Source organism: Phyllosticta citriasiana (genome assembly GCF_038021145.1).
Source record: "Phyllosticta citriasiana strain CBS 120426 chromosome Unknown IWZ02scaffold_28, whole genome shotgun sequence".
Classification (NCBI taxonomy): Eukaryota; Fungi; Ascomycota; class Dothideomycetes; order Botryosphaeriales; family Phyllostictaceae; genus Phyllosticta; species Phyllosticta citriasiana.
Genome location: NW_027117305.1, coordinates 20,258 through 35,509, shown reverse-complemented (window position 1 = coordinate 35,509; position 15,252 = coordinate 20,258). Strand labels below are relative to the sequence as shown.

At 52.4% G+C, this 15,252-nt stretch overlaps 3 protein-coding genes across 3 annotated transcripts; 2 read left to right on the top strand and 1 right to left on the bottom strand.

The window, feature by feature from the left end:
* Window positions 1-1,637: 1,637 nt before the first annotated feature.
* On the top strand, window positions 1,638-5,777 carry IWZ02DRAFT_472631 (uncharacterized protein; the record flags this gene model as incomplete). The annotated part of the gene is made up of 4 exons (XM_066768968.1): window positions 1,638-2,357; window positions 2,404-3,683; window positions 3,730-4,715; window positions 4,765-5,777. The coding sequence occupies 4 exons, from the start codon at window positions 1,638-1,640 to the stop codon at window positions 5,775-5,777; spliced, it is 3,999 nt and encodes a 1,332-aa protein (XP_066617361.1).
* A 5,983-nt stretch (window positions 5,778-11,760) lies between these two features.
* On the top strand, window positions 11,761-12,285 carry IWZ02DRAFT_513697 (uncharacterized protein; the record flags this gene model as incomplete). Its single annotated transcript, XM_066770583.1, has 1 exon — window positions 11,761-12,285. One exon carries the CDS (start codon window positions 11,761-11,763, stop codon window positions 12,283-12,285), a length of 525 nt encoding a protein of 174 aa, XP_066617360.1.
* A 1,068-nt stretch (window positions 12,286-13,353) lies between these two features.
* On the bottom strand, window positions 13,354-15,222 carry IWZ02DRAFT_167159 (zinc-finger of the MIZ type in Nse subunit-domain-containing protein). The gene is made up of 2 exons (XM_066762146.1): window positions 14,186-15,222; window positions 13,354-14,132 (listed from the first exon to the last, which is right to left on the bottom strand). Exons 1-2 carry the CDS (start codon window positions 15,161-15,163, stop codon window positions 13,809-13,811), a joined length of 1,302 nt encoding a protein of 433 aa, XP_066617359.1. The 5' UTR covers window positions 15,164-15,222; the 3' UTR covers window positions 13,354-13,808.
* Window positions 15,223-15,252: the final 30 nt, after the last annotated feature.

Below are 15,252 nucleotides of genomic sequence, written 5' to 3'. Positions count from 1 at the left end.
CGAGTTAGATGAAAGGGTGAAGAGCACGATGTTTGTAGAGCTGCAAGTGGGTGTTTCTGCCAGCGGCTGTTTTGCTTTTTTCCATTTTTCTACGTTAGCATGCTCCATTCGGCCTTTTCTATCTTTCTCATTTGCCTTTTTCGGCGACAGCCCAAATTCATTGGAGAGCATCGTTGCACGGATGGTATTTTTGCCTTTCCCCTTTTGGGCCAGCATTAGATTTCCTATCCTTCAGCACTGATCATGGGCACCGTTTTTCGTTTTCTGCATGCTCTTGCGTCATTCCTTTCATCGCCGAGCGGGGCTGAAAAGAGGCCGAGAGGCGTTTGCGAAGTGTTGGTCTTGGTCCCTTTGTTTCGTCTCGTGTATCATCTCAACTGTCCTTTTCTTCCGCGAGTCAAGTAGGGATACTTGTTGTCAGCAGTACTTGGCATATTGGCGTCGGGGGGGGTGCATTGGGTGGAATATTGCTTTGCATTGCATCTGGAGACCTGGACATTGTGAGGCAAGCCGGGTCGGTTGGGGCTCTGGCGACTGGAGGAGGGAGAAGATTTTGGTTATCGAGGCAAAGACGTCAAGCTGGGCAGAGGATGTATTGTAGTAGAGCACACAACAAACAATCGAGAAGGTGCATTGTCCAGGAGGAAGAACCGAATGCAGGGACTTGGGCATTCGGGATGCCAGGGACCTTGGTTCGGCCAGGAACGCGCCCGGCTCGGCACGCAGGCATCCGCGTCCGCGTCGGGTTGCGCTTGTGGGGATGTGGGGAGGATGGATCCGATGACAGCGGGGAGCGATTGAAGAGCAACGGCGGACGAGTGACGAAGCAATTGTTGGAGTTTGGACTGTAATGGAAGGGTTCAGTCAACATTTATTTCCGTTGGGTTCGGTTGTTGGTGATGCAGTGGCCCGTGCTCCGTGTCGAGAGTGCCTGGCGGTTACCTTATGTTGGTCTCTCCACCGCACCCCACGTTGGCTTACTTCACTTCCCTTTCTTCCTCAGCTTCGCCCTTCGCCGCGCTCGACCCCGACCTTCTTCACCCACTGCCGTGCGTCCGCTACACCACCACTGATCGGCCTGCCGTGCTCTTGTGCAGGATCATCCTCAACTCGGACATCACAACCCCCAGGTACGTACGTGCATTGAGCCCCCGCAGGGCTGAGCTCGGCGCTCCGGCCAATCGAGTTCCTCCATCTCGAACTTTCCACTCGACACGTCTGCAGGGAACCGTCCTCCTCGGACTCTCTCCCTCTGACCCCAGCAACACCACCGCTGCTCTGCTCTCTTCTCGCCCGCGTCCCCTTCTGCTGCTCGTCGGCCGCGCAATCACGGCATTGTACCCGTCTGCTGTCGTCTTTGCGATTCCAGAAGCTCGCCTGTGCCTTGCGTCGGCTCTCCCTCACTGCCCCCTCCCCTCCGCCTTTCAACATTTTCCCCTGCTTCAACTCTTCTGTATGCCCCGATCATAGGCGTCCTTTTTGCCTGCCTCCAAAGTTTCCAAAACTAACTCGTCCATCTCTCCAGCCGCTCTGGCATCTGTCCGATCGACCCTCCGCACTGAGAGCTCATTCAAGCACTTCGACCACCCTCCCCACGTCTACCGCTGTCGCCCGCTTGGCAAATCTACCGGTCAACAATGTCTGCTGCTACTGCTGAAGCCTCCACCAACTGTGGTCCTGTTCAGACTCCTGCCCAAAGGCTCGAGGCCAAGCACGATGAGTCTCACCGTCCCACCGTCGAGGAGGTCCCCGACGAGGAGGACCTGAAGCATGCTGCTTCCGCCGTCTCGGACACCAATGGCGACGCTTCCCCTGCTCCGCAGTCCGAGAAGGCTGCCGGCAAGCAAAAGGCTCAAGACACCGACATCCAGCCTACCAAGAAGTCGGGCAATCAGCCGCTGAACATTGAATCGGAGGAAATGTTCCCTGGTCTGGGTGCGCCCAAGGCACACGCTCCGGCGGCTGTTTCTTCTGCCTGGGGCCGCAAGCCTGCCTCAGTCAATGCCAATGGCGCCAATGGATTTTCGGCCAACAACGGCATTTCTCGCTCATCCACGCCAGGTTCGGGAATTGCGACCCCGAAATCGAGCACGCCAACCCTCGGGGCCGCTGGTCCTCAAATTCTGAATCTTCCCGGCCGCCACGTTGAAGCTATCACGCTGCACCCTCATCAGATGATTCCTCGTCAGCAGATGAGACGCCCGCTTCAGGATATAATCAAGGAAATCAACCGCAGGTCCAAGGCCAGGATCGACTTTAAGACTGGCGCCGGCGGAAACTATGTCTTCCAGGGCTCTGGTCCCACAGAAGCTGTCCGCGAGGCTTTGAGGGAGGTTGCCAAGGAGATTGGTTCCAAGGTAAAGCTGCTCCCATTCAAGCAAGATGGTTCTAACGTTTTCGTAGCAAGTCAACAAGGTCACCATTCCGGCCTCAATTCGTGCTCTCGTCATTGGTCGTCAAGGTTCCACGATCCAAGGTATTAGCAAGAGGACCGGCGCTCGCATCCAGGTTCCCAAGCAGGACGACAACGGCGCGGCTGAAGACGAGGATGCGACTGTTGATGTCATCATTGAAGGCGACACCGTTGCCGCCGCCCTGGCCACCCGCGAGATTGAGCGTATCGTCGATGAGCGCACTTCAAACGTTGACCTCCGTCTGAGGGATATTCCTGCGGAGTACTACCCCTTTTTGGCTGGCCCGAACAACTCTCGTGTTGGTTCCCTCGAGAATGGCCGCGATATTCGCGTTCAGATTCCGACCTACCACACGTGGAGTGAACGTGCTCCGCCCCAGTCAGCTCCCCAGGGCGAGCCTGTTCCGTTTGCTCCTCAGCCCTCATTCCCCATCAAGATTTCCGGTGACCGCAGTGCGGCGCAAGAAGCACGCGCTGACATCGAGCGTCAAGTTGAGGAGCTTCGCCGCCAACTCGCCATCAGCCAGATGCCCATCGAGCGGGGCCGCCACCAATTCATCATTGGCGACCGCGGCAAGTCGCTCCACGACTTCCTCGAGGAGACTGGTTGCTCTGTTATCCTGCCCCCGAGCCACGACGACAGTGAGATCCTCAGCATTGTTGGACCTGCCGACAAGATTGACCAGGGAATCAACGCCGTTATGGACCTGGCCTCTGCTATGCAGGCTACCAACGTCGACATTGCCAAGCAGCATGCGAACTCCCAGAGCCATGCGCGTGCTTTGACCAGGTACCTGAGGCAACGCGAGGCCATCGCTGAGCTGGAGCGCATGCACGACGCCAGCATCGTGCTTCCAAGCAGCAGGGACGGTCCCACGGCATGGGAAATCTACTCGAGAGACCCCAAGAACGGCATGCGTGCCCGTATGGACATCATGAACCTCATCAACGGACATCCTCCCACCAGATTGGCCAACATAGATGTGGATCCCTTCTATCATCAACATCTGCGCCAGCGTGCAGCACAGAACCTACGCAAGGACATGGGCGTCCACCTGGTGTTCCCAGACGAGGACCCTGAGTCGCCCGAACTGGTCCTTGTCTATGAGGGCCCTGCTGCTCCCGCTGAATACCAATTGCCTCGTGGACAGCCGTCTCCTGCTGAAGCTCAGGCATTCCAACGTGCCCTCCAGCAAGCGCAGCAAAAGATTGCCTCCATGGTCAATGGCAAGGACGAGATTGTCGGCCGTGACCTCGAGGCTCCTCAAAAGTAAGTCCGTCGATTTGAACTTCATAGAACATAACTGACCAGTAAGCTCCGCCAGATTCCACGAGAAGATTCGCCGCTTCGTTGACCGCGAGCAGCAGATTTTGTCCCAGGACCAGATCCCTGTTCAGGTCTTGTTCGGCGACGCCCGGCCACAAGGCTCTCGCGCCTCTAGGGACAATCTCTTTTTGCGCGGACCGACCCAGTCCGTCAATAGCCTTTCCAACAAGATCCTTGCCTTTGTTGAGCAGGAGAAGAAGGACGAGCTTGAGCGCGGTTACAAGGTCGAGTTTGAATACCCGCAAAATTTTGCCAATGTCCTTATCGGCAAGCGTGGCGAGAACATCAAGAAGATTCGTGACGAGTTTGATGTCGAAATCCAGGTCCAGGATGGCAAGGTCGAAATTACGGGTCCGCAGGCCAAGGCTGACGCCGCAAAGAGCCATGTCATTGCTCTGCGCAAGAAGCTCGAAGACGAAGCTACTCACATCTTGAAGATCAAGCCTCAGTATCACCGCGACCTCATTGGAGGCAAGGGCAGCCAAGTCAACCGCCTGCAGGACCGCTACAGCGTCCGCATCAACTTCCCCCGCGCTTCAGTCCCCGAAGAGAGCGGAGAAGCTGATGCTGACCAGCCGGCTCGCCGCCAGGCTCCGGACGAGGTTGTCGTTAGGGGTCCCAAGAGGGGCGCCGATGCGGCTCGTGATGAGCTTCTCGAGCTTCTCCAGTGGACCATTGATAACTCGCACACGGCGACTGTCTCTGTTGCTCAGAACCAGGTCCCGTCGCTGATTGGTGCTGGTGGCAGGGAGATGGATGCTCTGCGCTCCACCACCGGCGCACAGATTGACGTGCCTAATGCTCGTGAGGCTGCCGAAGCCTCTGGCCGTGCTGAAATCAAGATCAAGGGAACGAAGAAGCAGGTCGAGGACGCGAAGAAGCTTCTTGAGCAAAAGGCCAAGGTCTTTGATGAAACGGTCGTCCGCACCATTGACGTGGACAAGAAGCACCACAAGGCTTTGATTGGCAGTGCAGGTAAGTTGCGCACGCCTGGCTTCACGGGCAAATTTCTGACATGCAACAGGTGCAAACATTCGCGACATTGTCGTCAAGGCTGGAGGTCCCGATGATCGCCGCGAGCTTGCTCGCATGGTCCGTTTCCCGCCTCCCGACGCCGAGGGCAGCACAATTCGCGTCGAAGGCCCTGCGGCCGTTGCCGACAAGATCATCGCCTCGATTGAGCAGCTCGTCAACGACAGGGACAGCCAAGTCACCGAGACCCTCGAGGTTGCCCCGGAAAAGCACCGTCTTTTGATTGGCCGTGGCGGTGACGCTCGCAGAAACCTCGAGTCCAAGTTCAGCGTCACTCTGGATGTTCCCAGGCAATCTGCCACCGGCGCGGCTCGAAGCCAGGTCAAGGTTATTGGCCAGCCGGCGGATGTCGAAAAGGCGAAGGAACACATTACCACCCTCATCAAGGAGCGGGAAGGCGAGACCGTCGACGTCCCCAGGCGCCTTCACCATGCCATTGCCGATAATGGACATTTCTTCCGTCGTCTCCGCAACGACTTGAAGGTCACCGTCGACCACGCTGGCCAGCAGCCTCCGCCGAGGCCCACGACAGCCGGAGCCAACAACGTTCGCGGCAATGGCGGCAACCTGCCCTTGATCACCGACGAACCTGAAGCCGGCAAGGACCAAATCTCTCACGCCTGGGATATTGTTGATAGCCTGCCCGCGTCGGACGACGGCGAAAACGGCACTATCCCCTGGATCCTGCGCGGCAGCGCCGACAACGTCGCCGAGGCCAAGGCGCGCCTGCAAAAGGCCATGGAGGACAAGAGTAAGCCCTCGTCGACGGGATACCTCATCCTGTCGAACCCCTCGCTGTACCGCTTCGTAGTCGGAACTGGCGGCTCGACCATTAACCGCATCCGCAAGAAGACGGGCACCAAGATCCAGGTTCCGCGCGGTGGTGATGGCAACGAGGCCATCGAAATTGTCGGATCCAAGGACGGCGTCGAGCAGGCCAGAGACCTCATCCTGGATGAAGTGAGGGAGAGGTCGGCCGAGGCTGGCTCGCGCAGCCGGAATTGAGGCGGAGACGTGGGGAGACGTGGAGGGATTATGCATTTCATGACGGGACGTTGAGACATGTTGCTTGACTACATGGATGGGACTTGGATACTTGAGCTTTTCACAAAAAAAGCAGGAGTTTATTTCTCCCGTGTATGTACTCGTTTTTTTTTTTTTTTTTTTGTTGATTGATGACTACCTATGATAAACCATTTCAAACAAAAGGAAGAATGATGGAGTGTGCGGAAGGGATGCATTCGGTTGTTGATTCTTTGCATTGTTGGTTCTTGAGCGCAGCTGTCCGGTAGCCCGTTGAAGTCTCAAATTCGATTTTGATGGGATACGTGCGCATGTGATCTCAATTCAACTCTACCTCTTCTGCGCAGTCGGATCGACAGAAAGTTGTAAGTTATCGCAAAGTGCTGCCTGCTCAAACTCCCTGATTCCAGATGCAAGTCAATCAACCCTCACTTAGGCACAGAAAGAGTCGTCGTCAGACTCGTCGCGTTGTCTGGTCATTGGCTCTTGGACACCGCGAAACATGCACATCATTTAGGTACCAGTGCCTGTGACGCCTGGAAGGCGCCCATCTCTTCTTCAAAAGGCTGCTGTACTTTGACTTCAATTTGGGGCTTTGAAAAGTGCTTCAATCGAAATCTTCTATTCCCATCCCTTGTCCAGTGCAATACCGCCGATGTCTTCCGCCATTCACACCGCACGATAAGTCGGCGGCGCAATCAACCACAAGTCCTTCATCCTCGTCGATCCCGCTCCCAATTCAACTTCTACGCTTGGCGCCGCCACGACTGGTCAGGAGGCGTACGTGGTGGGTTCGAGGAGTCATGGAGAGAGCAAGGGCTGAGGGAGCTCAGTTGTTGTGAAGTGATGCAAGTTTTGAGCCTCCAGTTTTTCCTCGTCCATTTCGCATGATCACGATGGAGCCAGCCAGCAAATTGGCCAGAACTGTTCAGGGATCTTCATCGGCTTACTGTTCGCAGCCTGTCAATCTGGAGTCCACCAAAGCTTGACGAAACTCGTGGTCGCTGGCCCGAAATGAGGAGATCCAAGGAAGACGGTGTGCTCGTCGACGTGCACTGAGTTTGCGCTCTTCAAGTTTCCTCTACCACCATTCCAATGCATGAAACTATCTACCAAGTCCACATCCTACTCCCAAATCCGGCCGTTACTCCTTCTCTTCTTTTTACTCTCTCAGGCTTAATTGTTTGACCGCTTTGCCCCGAAGACCTTGTCAAGGCGACCGGGATTCAATTTTAAAAAAAAGACACCTTTCCCTTTTGTAGTGATTACGACAAGATTCTTTTTCACAGCAAAGCGACCTACTTGGCCGTCAAAGCTTGCAGGCTGATACTCAAATGGCAGCCAAAAGCAGCGCATTCTGCGCCATAATAACAACCCCTTAGAGCAGAAAATGGGCAAGCAGCCGTCGGGACAGGTTTTCGAGCTATTGATATGGTCATTTGATAAGTAAAAAACGCCTGCTGATGAGTTGATGCGACAGCCACTGGAACAAAAAGATAAATTCCCGATGTTCCCCAAAAAGATTGGCAGTAAGGAATGCTGACGCTCCTTCCATGTATCGAAATCCCAGACTTGGACATCGTTTGCAGTTGTTGTCGTTACCAGGACTTTCGAACTTGAGGAGAACGCGACACCGGTAGCTGAAGCTGGCATTTGTAGTCTTACAATAGACTCATCATCTAGATTCCAAATGATGATCCTCATCCACGTGTGGACTGCTGCGAGAAGTCTCACCGGGATGTTGTCTAACGAAAATGCGAAGTCTTGCCCTGTCTTCTTCCTGAAATGACGACTCATAGGCGTTTGTGTCTCGAGATCCCAAAGTTTCAGGAGACCTTCATCAGCGGACGCGCGGAAATCTGATGTCCTGAATTGATTGAGTGGAGTTCGTTTTTCTGATTCCCCCGTTTCGATGTTCTAAACATTTACTGGCTTTGCATCGTGGGTTGTGTGATGGTGTTGAGAGGCCAAGAGTCGGCTGTCCTGAGGGAAGCAGAGTCCTTTAACCCGGCCCATGAATCCACACAGAGTGGTTGCTTTCTCTGCTGTGTCTACTCTCCAAATTTGAATTTCGGAGGCCGACGCTATGGCTGCAAGTTGTCCATTAGAAGAGAAAGTCACGGACTCTACCATGGGATGACTGTGTTGATGTTTTTATGAACGTAAGTCTACGTCCCATAGTCTGATAACACGATCGTACCCAGCAGAGGCAAGCAAATTACCACGCGGTGAAAAAGCCAGGGCCTCCACAGTCATAGTATGTCCATCAAGAGTGCTGTAACAGATTTCAGAAGCCATGTTCCATATCCTGATTTGATTCTAATCCTGTGATGATACTTCAGCGAGAGTTTTGCCATCCGAAGAGAATGAGAAGGCCTAAACACGACCAATCTCATGTCTGATAGTATGAGGATGGCCTGCCTCTTCGATTTCTAGCCGTCTTCCTCGACTATCAGGAGGCTCAATGACATTGTAAATGATATTTAAGAGCAATTCCACGGAGTAAATGGCCTTGGAACCTCTGTGTGACTTGTTATCCAAGCTCGCAATCAAAGATTTTTTGTCGACGTACCAGAATTTCGTTTCTGAAGAGTCCAACCCACTTATGAGAAGACTTCCTCTGGGCGAGAACAATGTGGATCCAGGAAGGATAGAGAGAGATGTTTCAATATATGAGAGTGTCCAGTAGACTTCTGTACTCCATACTTGGACGGAGCATAGACGACTATGGCCAACAGGATTGAATGAAGCCGCAAGGTATCTACCACTTGAATCAAACGGGATGTCTCTTAGGTATCGGCGTACATGCCGAGGTTATAAAGTTTAGAAGTCCGAATAGTAATCGGTCTCCAATGGTACTTTAACATGATCAGACTTGGCAGTAAGGATTGACCCATCTAAGGACAATGTCGGGAGTCTGCTGGACGGCTTTCCAGTATCTTTCAATTCTTTGATATCACAGAGCGCCCTTTCGTTACTTTGAGAGGAACAGCGAGCAGATCCATTATAGACAAAGCGAAATCTCCAATGCGACCTGCTGGAAGTCTTTGTTTAATTCACCAGTTTCAGCTTCCCGAATGATGATCATTTTCTCTGATGAGGACGATAGGAGAGTAGTTCCGTCGGAGGAAAAAGCGAGTTCGCCCACTAGTCGCTGATGGCCTTCAAGTACTTGGACGGTCGAGCTCCACTCCTCTGCGACATGGGTTTGGTTGGCGATCCATTTAGGAACACGGAAAAAGTGATCGCGAACTATGGATTTAGTTGGGCAGAGTAACAGAGCTGAACGATACAATTGCAGTGAAGATTGTTCAACAACTCATAGATTATATCGAATGAATCGCTGCGATTCGGCGGCAAACTTGACCAGGTCGAAATACGAAGGAGTGCGGTCATATTTCACCCTCACATTCAACACGTTCTTGAGCTGGTCAACCAGCCTCATCGCCTCGCTCATTTTCTCTAAGCAGCTGATAGCCTCAATCCAGTGCAACAGGTGCTTTTTGAGGAATCGGGACTCTCTGATTTTCTTCATCTCCGTATTCGCAGCTCAGAAAATGGACAATCTAATTTTTTTGCAAGCATAACGAACATGCGCTGGGATACGGCCTTCGAGATTTTCCTGATTAATGCCTGCGGCAGCAGCACCGGGGTCTCGTAGATCATAGATGTTTTCTTTCAAAGTGTACCACATGAAAAAAAAAGAGAAAAAAAGTCACCAGAGTATCCGTGGAATGCCCTCACCGGTCCCGGCGGCTCGGGAACGACCATGTCAGCTCGGAATTCTCCAAGAAAGCTTTCAGCCTCGTCGAAATCCTGTGGTAGAAGTTATGACAGCTCTTCTGATGACAGCGTATCTCTCAATGCTAGGTCAGTCCAAATAATGGAGCAAAATCTTTTGATGTTCTGCTACGTAATGTCCGGGCTCTCTTTTTCAATCACAAACCTCAATATTGCGAGGTACTTCCTGTCAAGCCCTGGCTGTGACTTTGACCCGTTCTCAGCGCCGCATAGGATGTCGAAACGGTGTTTCGGGTTGTGCTTATCCGGTGTGATGAAGCGAAAGCTTATCTCAGCAGCGATGAAAAGTGGCATCGAATACTGGACGATGGTTCTAAGTTCATCTGCCTTGAGCCATTAGTACGTTTTCTGTTCCTGAAACGAGCGGAAACGGAATTTCAAAAATGAGTGCAGGTCGTGGACGATCGTCGTCTCGTCAACGTCATGTAGATCAACTTTTCTGGTGATTAGTACTGGAAATGCTTCGTCGGGACGTGCCGTGACAAAGATTTTCAAATTTAGAGATTCAAAATTGTCTTCATTCGACAAAAGTCCTAAGATCTCGGTCTTCCTAAAGGTGTTGTGCTCTTTATAGTCGCATTCATCAAGAGCATCAATAATAAAGGAGCACTCGGGAGCTTTCCTAGTAAACTAGAGGGTTTTTAATGAGCTTATCCTATTCCCCTCAGCGATTTCGTACTTTTCTGTGACGGCGGTGGCAAAGTCTGACTGAAGATTATGCTGTCCAGCCAGCTCCTTTGCCATCGTGGTGACGAAGTCATTCGCTGTGCTCAAGTCGCCTATGTCTCTTTGAAAAAAAAAAAAAAAAAAAAGAAAAAAAATTCATCCGACGGCGAGTTGGAACCTGGCGCGTTCGGCGACGGTGCGAGTGATTGTTGACTTGCTTGTTCCCGCCATGCCTTCCAGCCAAAAGATCCGCTCATTGTCACTGTCGTTTTCAAGCCAGTCGAAGATCTCGAATTCTTGAAGATCCACGCGGGTGCCCTTAAGACACGATGTGGCATCCTGTCCTTATCGACACGAAGGTCCAGCCTTTAGGAGTCGATCTAGGAGATCTTGTATGTATTTAGGATTCCTGAGAGAAGCTAGCTAAAGCAATGAAAGTCGGCAAGTCAGCGGAAATGCACTGTTGCAATAATAAAAATTCATACACCACTTCGGTCTCTCGCGCCAAGTTACAACTTCGTAGCAAGACTCTCGAATTTATCTTTCAGAGTTTTATACGCTTCATCTTCTCTGCTCTTAAATTTCTGCATTTCTCGATGTCGCCCTGCACTAAAACCCTTGTGCCAACGTGTAATGTAGCTGAATCCTCGGAGACCACCCACAACAGGCAAGCATCCTCGTCAATTATCGGACACTGCATCTTGCTGGTGCAAGCTAAAAGGGGCCAAGATATTCAGGCCTCAACTCATAGAAATTGACAATCTAATCACTAATATCAGGATACGCTCTCATGAATGATCTGTGGAGATTGTTGTTCTGGACCGACCGAGGCACTATCGCTTGTAGTAAGTCTGTTCTTGAGCCAGACCAGTACCTAAACAAAGAGAGCAAATCTCCGGCAAAGGGGAAAGGGAACCCCTTTGGAGCTTTCCTAAGAATATGTATCTAATGGCTTTGTTGTCAAGGTCAAGTACTCGATCTTCACGCTCCTTGTTGATGACTAAGGCCTGGTGCTAGTTAAAAGACCATGAGGTATTGCTATGCGTATCCTAGGACTTACCTGTTTAACGAAAATTCCGTCAAAGCTATATCCAAGGAATATGATGGGTTACTTACGTTCCTACGTTCAGGGACACCCATGTCGATTGGTATAGGGTAGCCTACTAAACGGCAAAGTTTTGTTAATGCGTAGTTGCAGATAAAATTCGTTTCTTTAAAGGGGTTCAATCACACCAACCCAGGTTCGGGAGCTGCGTCTTGCCGTCAGCCTCAACGCCGTGTAATGGTTGAAGCCTGAACCGAGGTATTTTGTGCATGCACATTTTCAGCCAACCTGAGCATCTATCCTGGAAAGTTGTTATGGCAAGGCCACAAATAAGGTCCAGTGTTCTTTGTTCGTCCGACCAACTGACCTCGTATCCTACATCCGGCGAGAAGTTAAGGCGACTTAGCTGCGAACACCTTCAAGAAAGAATCTCCGTGCCACAGCCCCCTTATTATGACCGCGCCTGCTGAACACCAATCGCAACAGCGAGTCCTGGTACCGAGACGAAAAATTTTCGACGGTCTTGAAAGAAGTGACTCCGAAGAGTACATTCTCATTTCAAGAGTGGGCCATGATCCAAAGCGACTTCCTGAACGTCCTCAAAATAGATTGACAAACTATGAGGCCCGGGCGTTCCTGAGACGAGATCTCGGCATACCCGACTCGATGCGTTTTCCCCTTGGCTATGGCTTGTTGGGACTCAAGAAAGTGGTCATGTCTCCAGTCTCCAGCCTGACGCACCAAGTCGTTCGTGGGCGGGAGATTACAGTCACGGAAAACCCAGGACAGCGCCTCGTCTGGAATAACAGAAGGATTTTAATCAAGCCTCTGCCGCTGTTACTTCTGTCAACTGTATTTTGGGAGGCCAGTGTTGTGGGAGACGCACATGGTGAAGACATCCACCAAGCACTATCGGTATCTGATCCAGTACCCATCACAGTTCGCACTGGCGGTCTCGAAAGGACTCGTTCCTATTGACCGCAATCAATTCCGGCAGGCAACCGACGACTCAAGTGATGTGCGTTTGGTCGATTTCGCCTCATTCATCGAATTAATGGAGGATTTTGAAGTGGACGACGCTGATGTGTCTCGCCGGTTCCAGTATGGAGACTTGCGCTTGAGCCGTCTGAATTTCTGGGCCAAATTTGTCCTCCAGAGGTTCGCTTTCTTCAAAGCGCACGGAAATCACGACGCGTAATTTGGCCGCTTCTACGGTCTCTTGCTCTTCGTTTTTGGGCTTCTCACAATCATAGTCAACGCAATTCAGCTGGGATTTGACTCACGGGATGGAATAGGCACTGTCCATGATGGCTGGAGGTCATTGTATCAGATTGGAGAAGGACTGTGTGTCGCCATACCACTTCTCATCGGTGTTTCTCTTTCACTTTTCATCTTCATGGGGTCGAGAGGGACGATATTTGCCCTCAAAGCATTGGCAAAGAGGCGGAAGAGAAAGTCAGTCCAAATTGGAAAAGGCGCGCTTTCGGATCCTGCAGAGGACTGAGCAGTAGGCAGCTGAGCAGGAGCAAGCGCAAACATGACGTCGCCAGATTGGGATTAGATTTTGCCATGATGCAGCACAGTGCCATCCTTAGTGTTCCAGAGCCAATGAAAAGAGTAAGCCTAATGCAAACAGAAAGTGCGGAGCAGGGGACGTTGGATGACGGGTGGACAAGTGTTTTTGCGCTTGCGAATGTGGATTATGTCAAGCCGTTTGAGTGCAAGAAGTGTGTTTGCATGGACAGGATAGGACGTGTGGCAGCACGTATAATCTAAACAAATCTGGAAGGTGCGAGAAACTGTGGGTCGCTGGAGAGACTCTGGCAAGGTACTAGGCAGGCTCCGTATCTATCACGCGAGCTCGTCATCGGTCCATGTACTAAAGATCAAAACAAGCTGCTCTCGCTCAAACGTCTCTTTGACTTGCAGAAACCTCGTCGACGAAACAGAGCGAAATTGTCGACAACAAAGAAAAATGGCCGAGGTATGTGACGCAGCGGCCCTCAAGAGTGGCCGATTGTCTAACGGTCGCATTATGATCCAGGACCAATCAAACGGCGACGCCAGCCAACGTCTTGCGCGTCGATCTAATCCGCGTCTCGTAAGTCCCAGCAAGCTTTTCAGACACTGAAGCCGACGTGACGAATATTCTGACCGCCGCGTAGCCCGCTCAAACGCACAAGGTCGGCTCAAGCGTCTCGGTATCCGAAGAGGGCGGATCCAAGAAATTTGTCGTCGTGGACGCGAGGTTGCTGAAAGAGCAGAGGGCTTGGGAGTACAAAGTTGAGGACGAAAGCCGGGAGACCAAGTGCGTCAAGGACGATAAGATGTCGCCGTGAAATGGGACGGGAGCTCGGTCGAAGCAAGTCATGAAGCGATCCGGGCCGCAGGAATTTCAATGAGTTCGCTTTATTCCGCTATCGACAGGCAATGTCACCAAGTGCAAAGAAACGAGGTGGCCGAAACTTGCGGCGACATTGACTTTGCATGCTGTGAGACCTTCACTCATCCTCGTCCTCGTCCTCGTCGCTATCACTGTCCAGGTCGACAATATTGTCTGAGTGATCGTTCGTCCTGGCCGTTGACGGTGGAGGTGCAGAGCTGGACGATACCTTGACCTCTGGCCCACTGCTCCCAGCAGCAATATCTCCGTCGACATCTGCATAGCGATCGTCTGACCCAAGGACTATAGACCGGTTTCGCCGGGACCCGCCCCCATCTTCCTCGTCCTCGTAGTCGTTTTCTCGAGCTTCCCGTAAGCGTTCCAGGCGGCGCAGCGTGCGGATGAATGATTGCCGTACGCTGAGCGTACTTTCGGAAATCATCTACGAATCAGTCAGTTTGGCCTGCTTGTCGCGAAAATAAAATTGAGAAGTACCTGGTCGCAGCCCGGCGTGGGGCACTGTACCACCTTGACTTGCATCGCACCCCTCTGTGTCCTCCTCTCCGACGTTAGAGGGCTCTTTCGAATCAATTCCAGAATGGCGGATTTTTCGAAGTGATGCGGACACAAGTCGCTACTGAGAGGGTCGCGGAAAGGTGCGAGCGTAATGGGGCAGGTGGTCCTGATGCTCTCGCCCTCCATGACAATGTCATCGCTGTCCGCATCGTCCTGGCCGGCATTGGAGCCATCCTGAAACCAGGTACTCTTGTGGGGCAATGGTGCGATTTGTTCTCCAGATTGCAATGCCATGTGGACACTGGTTTTGAATTTGACGTAGTCTGTATGCTCCGAGTAGCGGACTCCGAGCGACTTGGAATGGTATCTGTCCTTGTGCTCTTGGAAATCCCGGCGGAATCTTACACAAGGAGCAACCACTCCGTCTTGCGTCTGGCCTGGCATAGTCGGGTCCCATTCGGAGCGCTGTGTTGCCGTGGCCTGGGTAGTAGCACCCAAAGCATGGTCCTTAACACCGTTCAATGCCGTTTCAAGCTGCGCTGCCATTTCTTTGCCATCTATCGTCTGACGCAGAGCCTCATCCATCCGCTTTGTCATGCCCTCCACCTTGGGTTGCAAAACAGACAAGTGCTCGGCCAGACGTTGTGCTTCCTCCGTCTGCTCTCCATTGTCATCATGTTTGCGCTTCAGACTCGCAGCCTGCTTGCGCTCGGTGAGACGTTCGTTGATCTGGCCCGCAGAAGAGTCAAGGTACTCGGCAGCGGCACGGAGATGTGCGATGAGACGATCTTGGGATTGGGTCGCGATGCTACGGAGAGCCTGGTGACCAGACGCGTTGAGAGGTGCAGATGGCGGTTGGTAATCGGGCTGGCTGTTGCTGAGGGCGCCGGTCGGCATGCTGCTGGAGGGCATGGCGCTACGGCCTGCAGTGGATCGACGGGCCGTGCTTGTGGCCATTATGAGCGTAGAGCAAGCTGAGTTGAAGGTTGCGGGGAGAGGTGTCGCTGGAAGTGCTGGTGTTGGGCTTGGGAGGACGCGCCGACGCG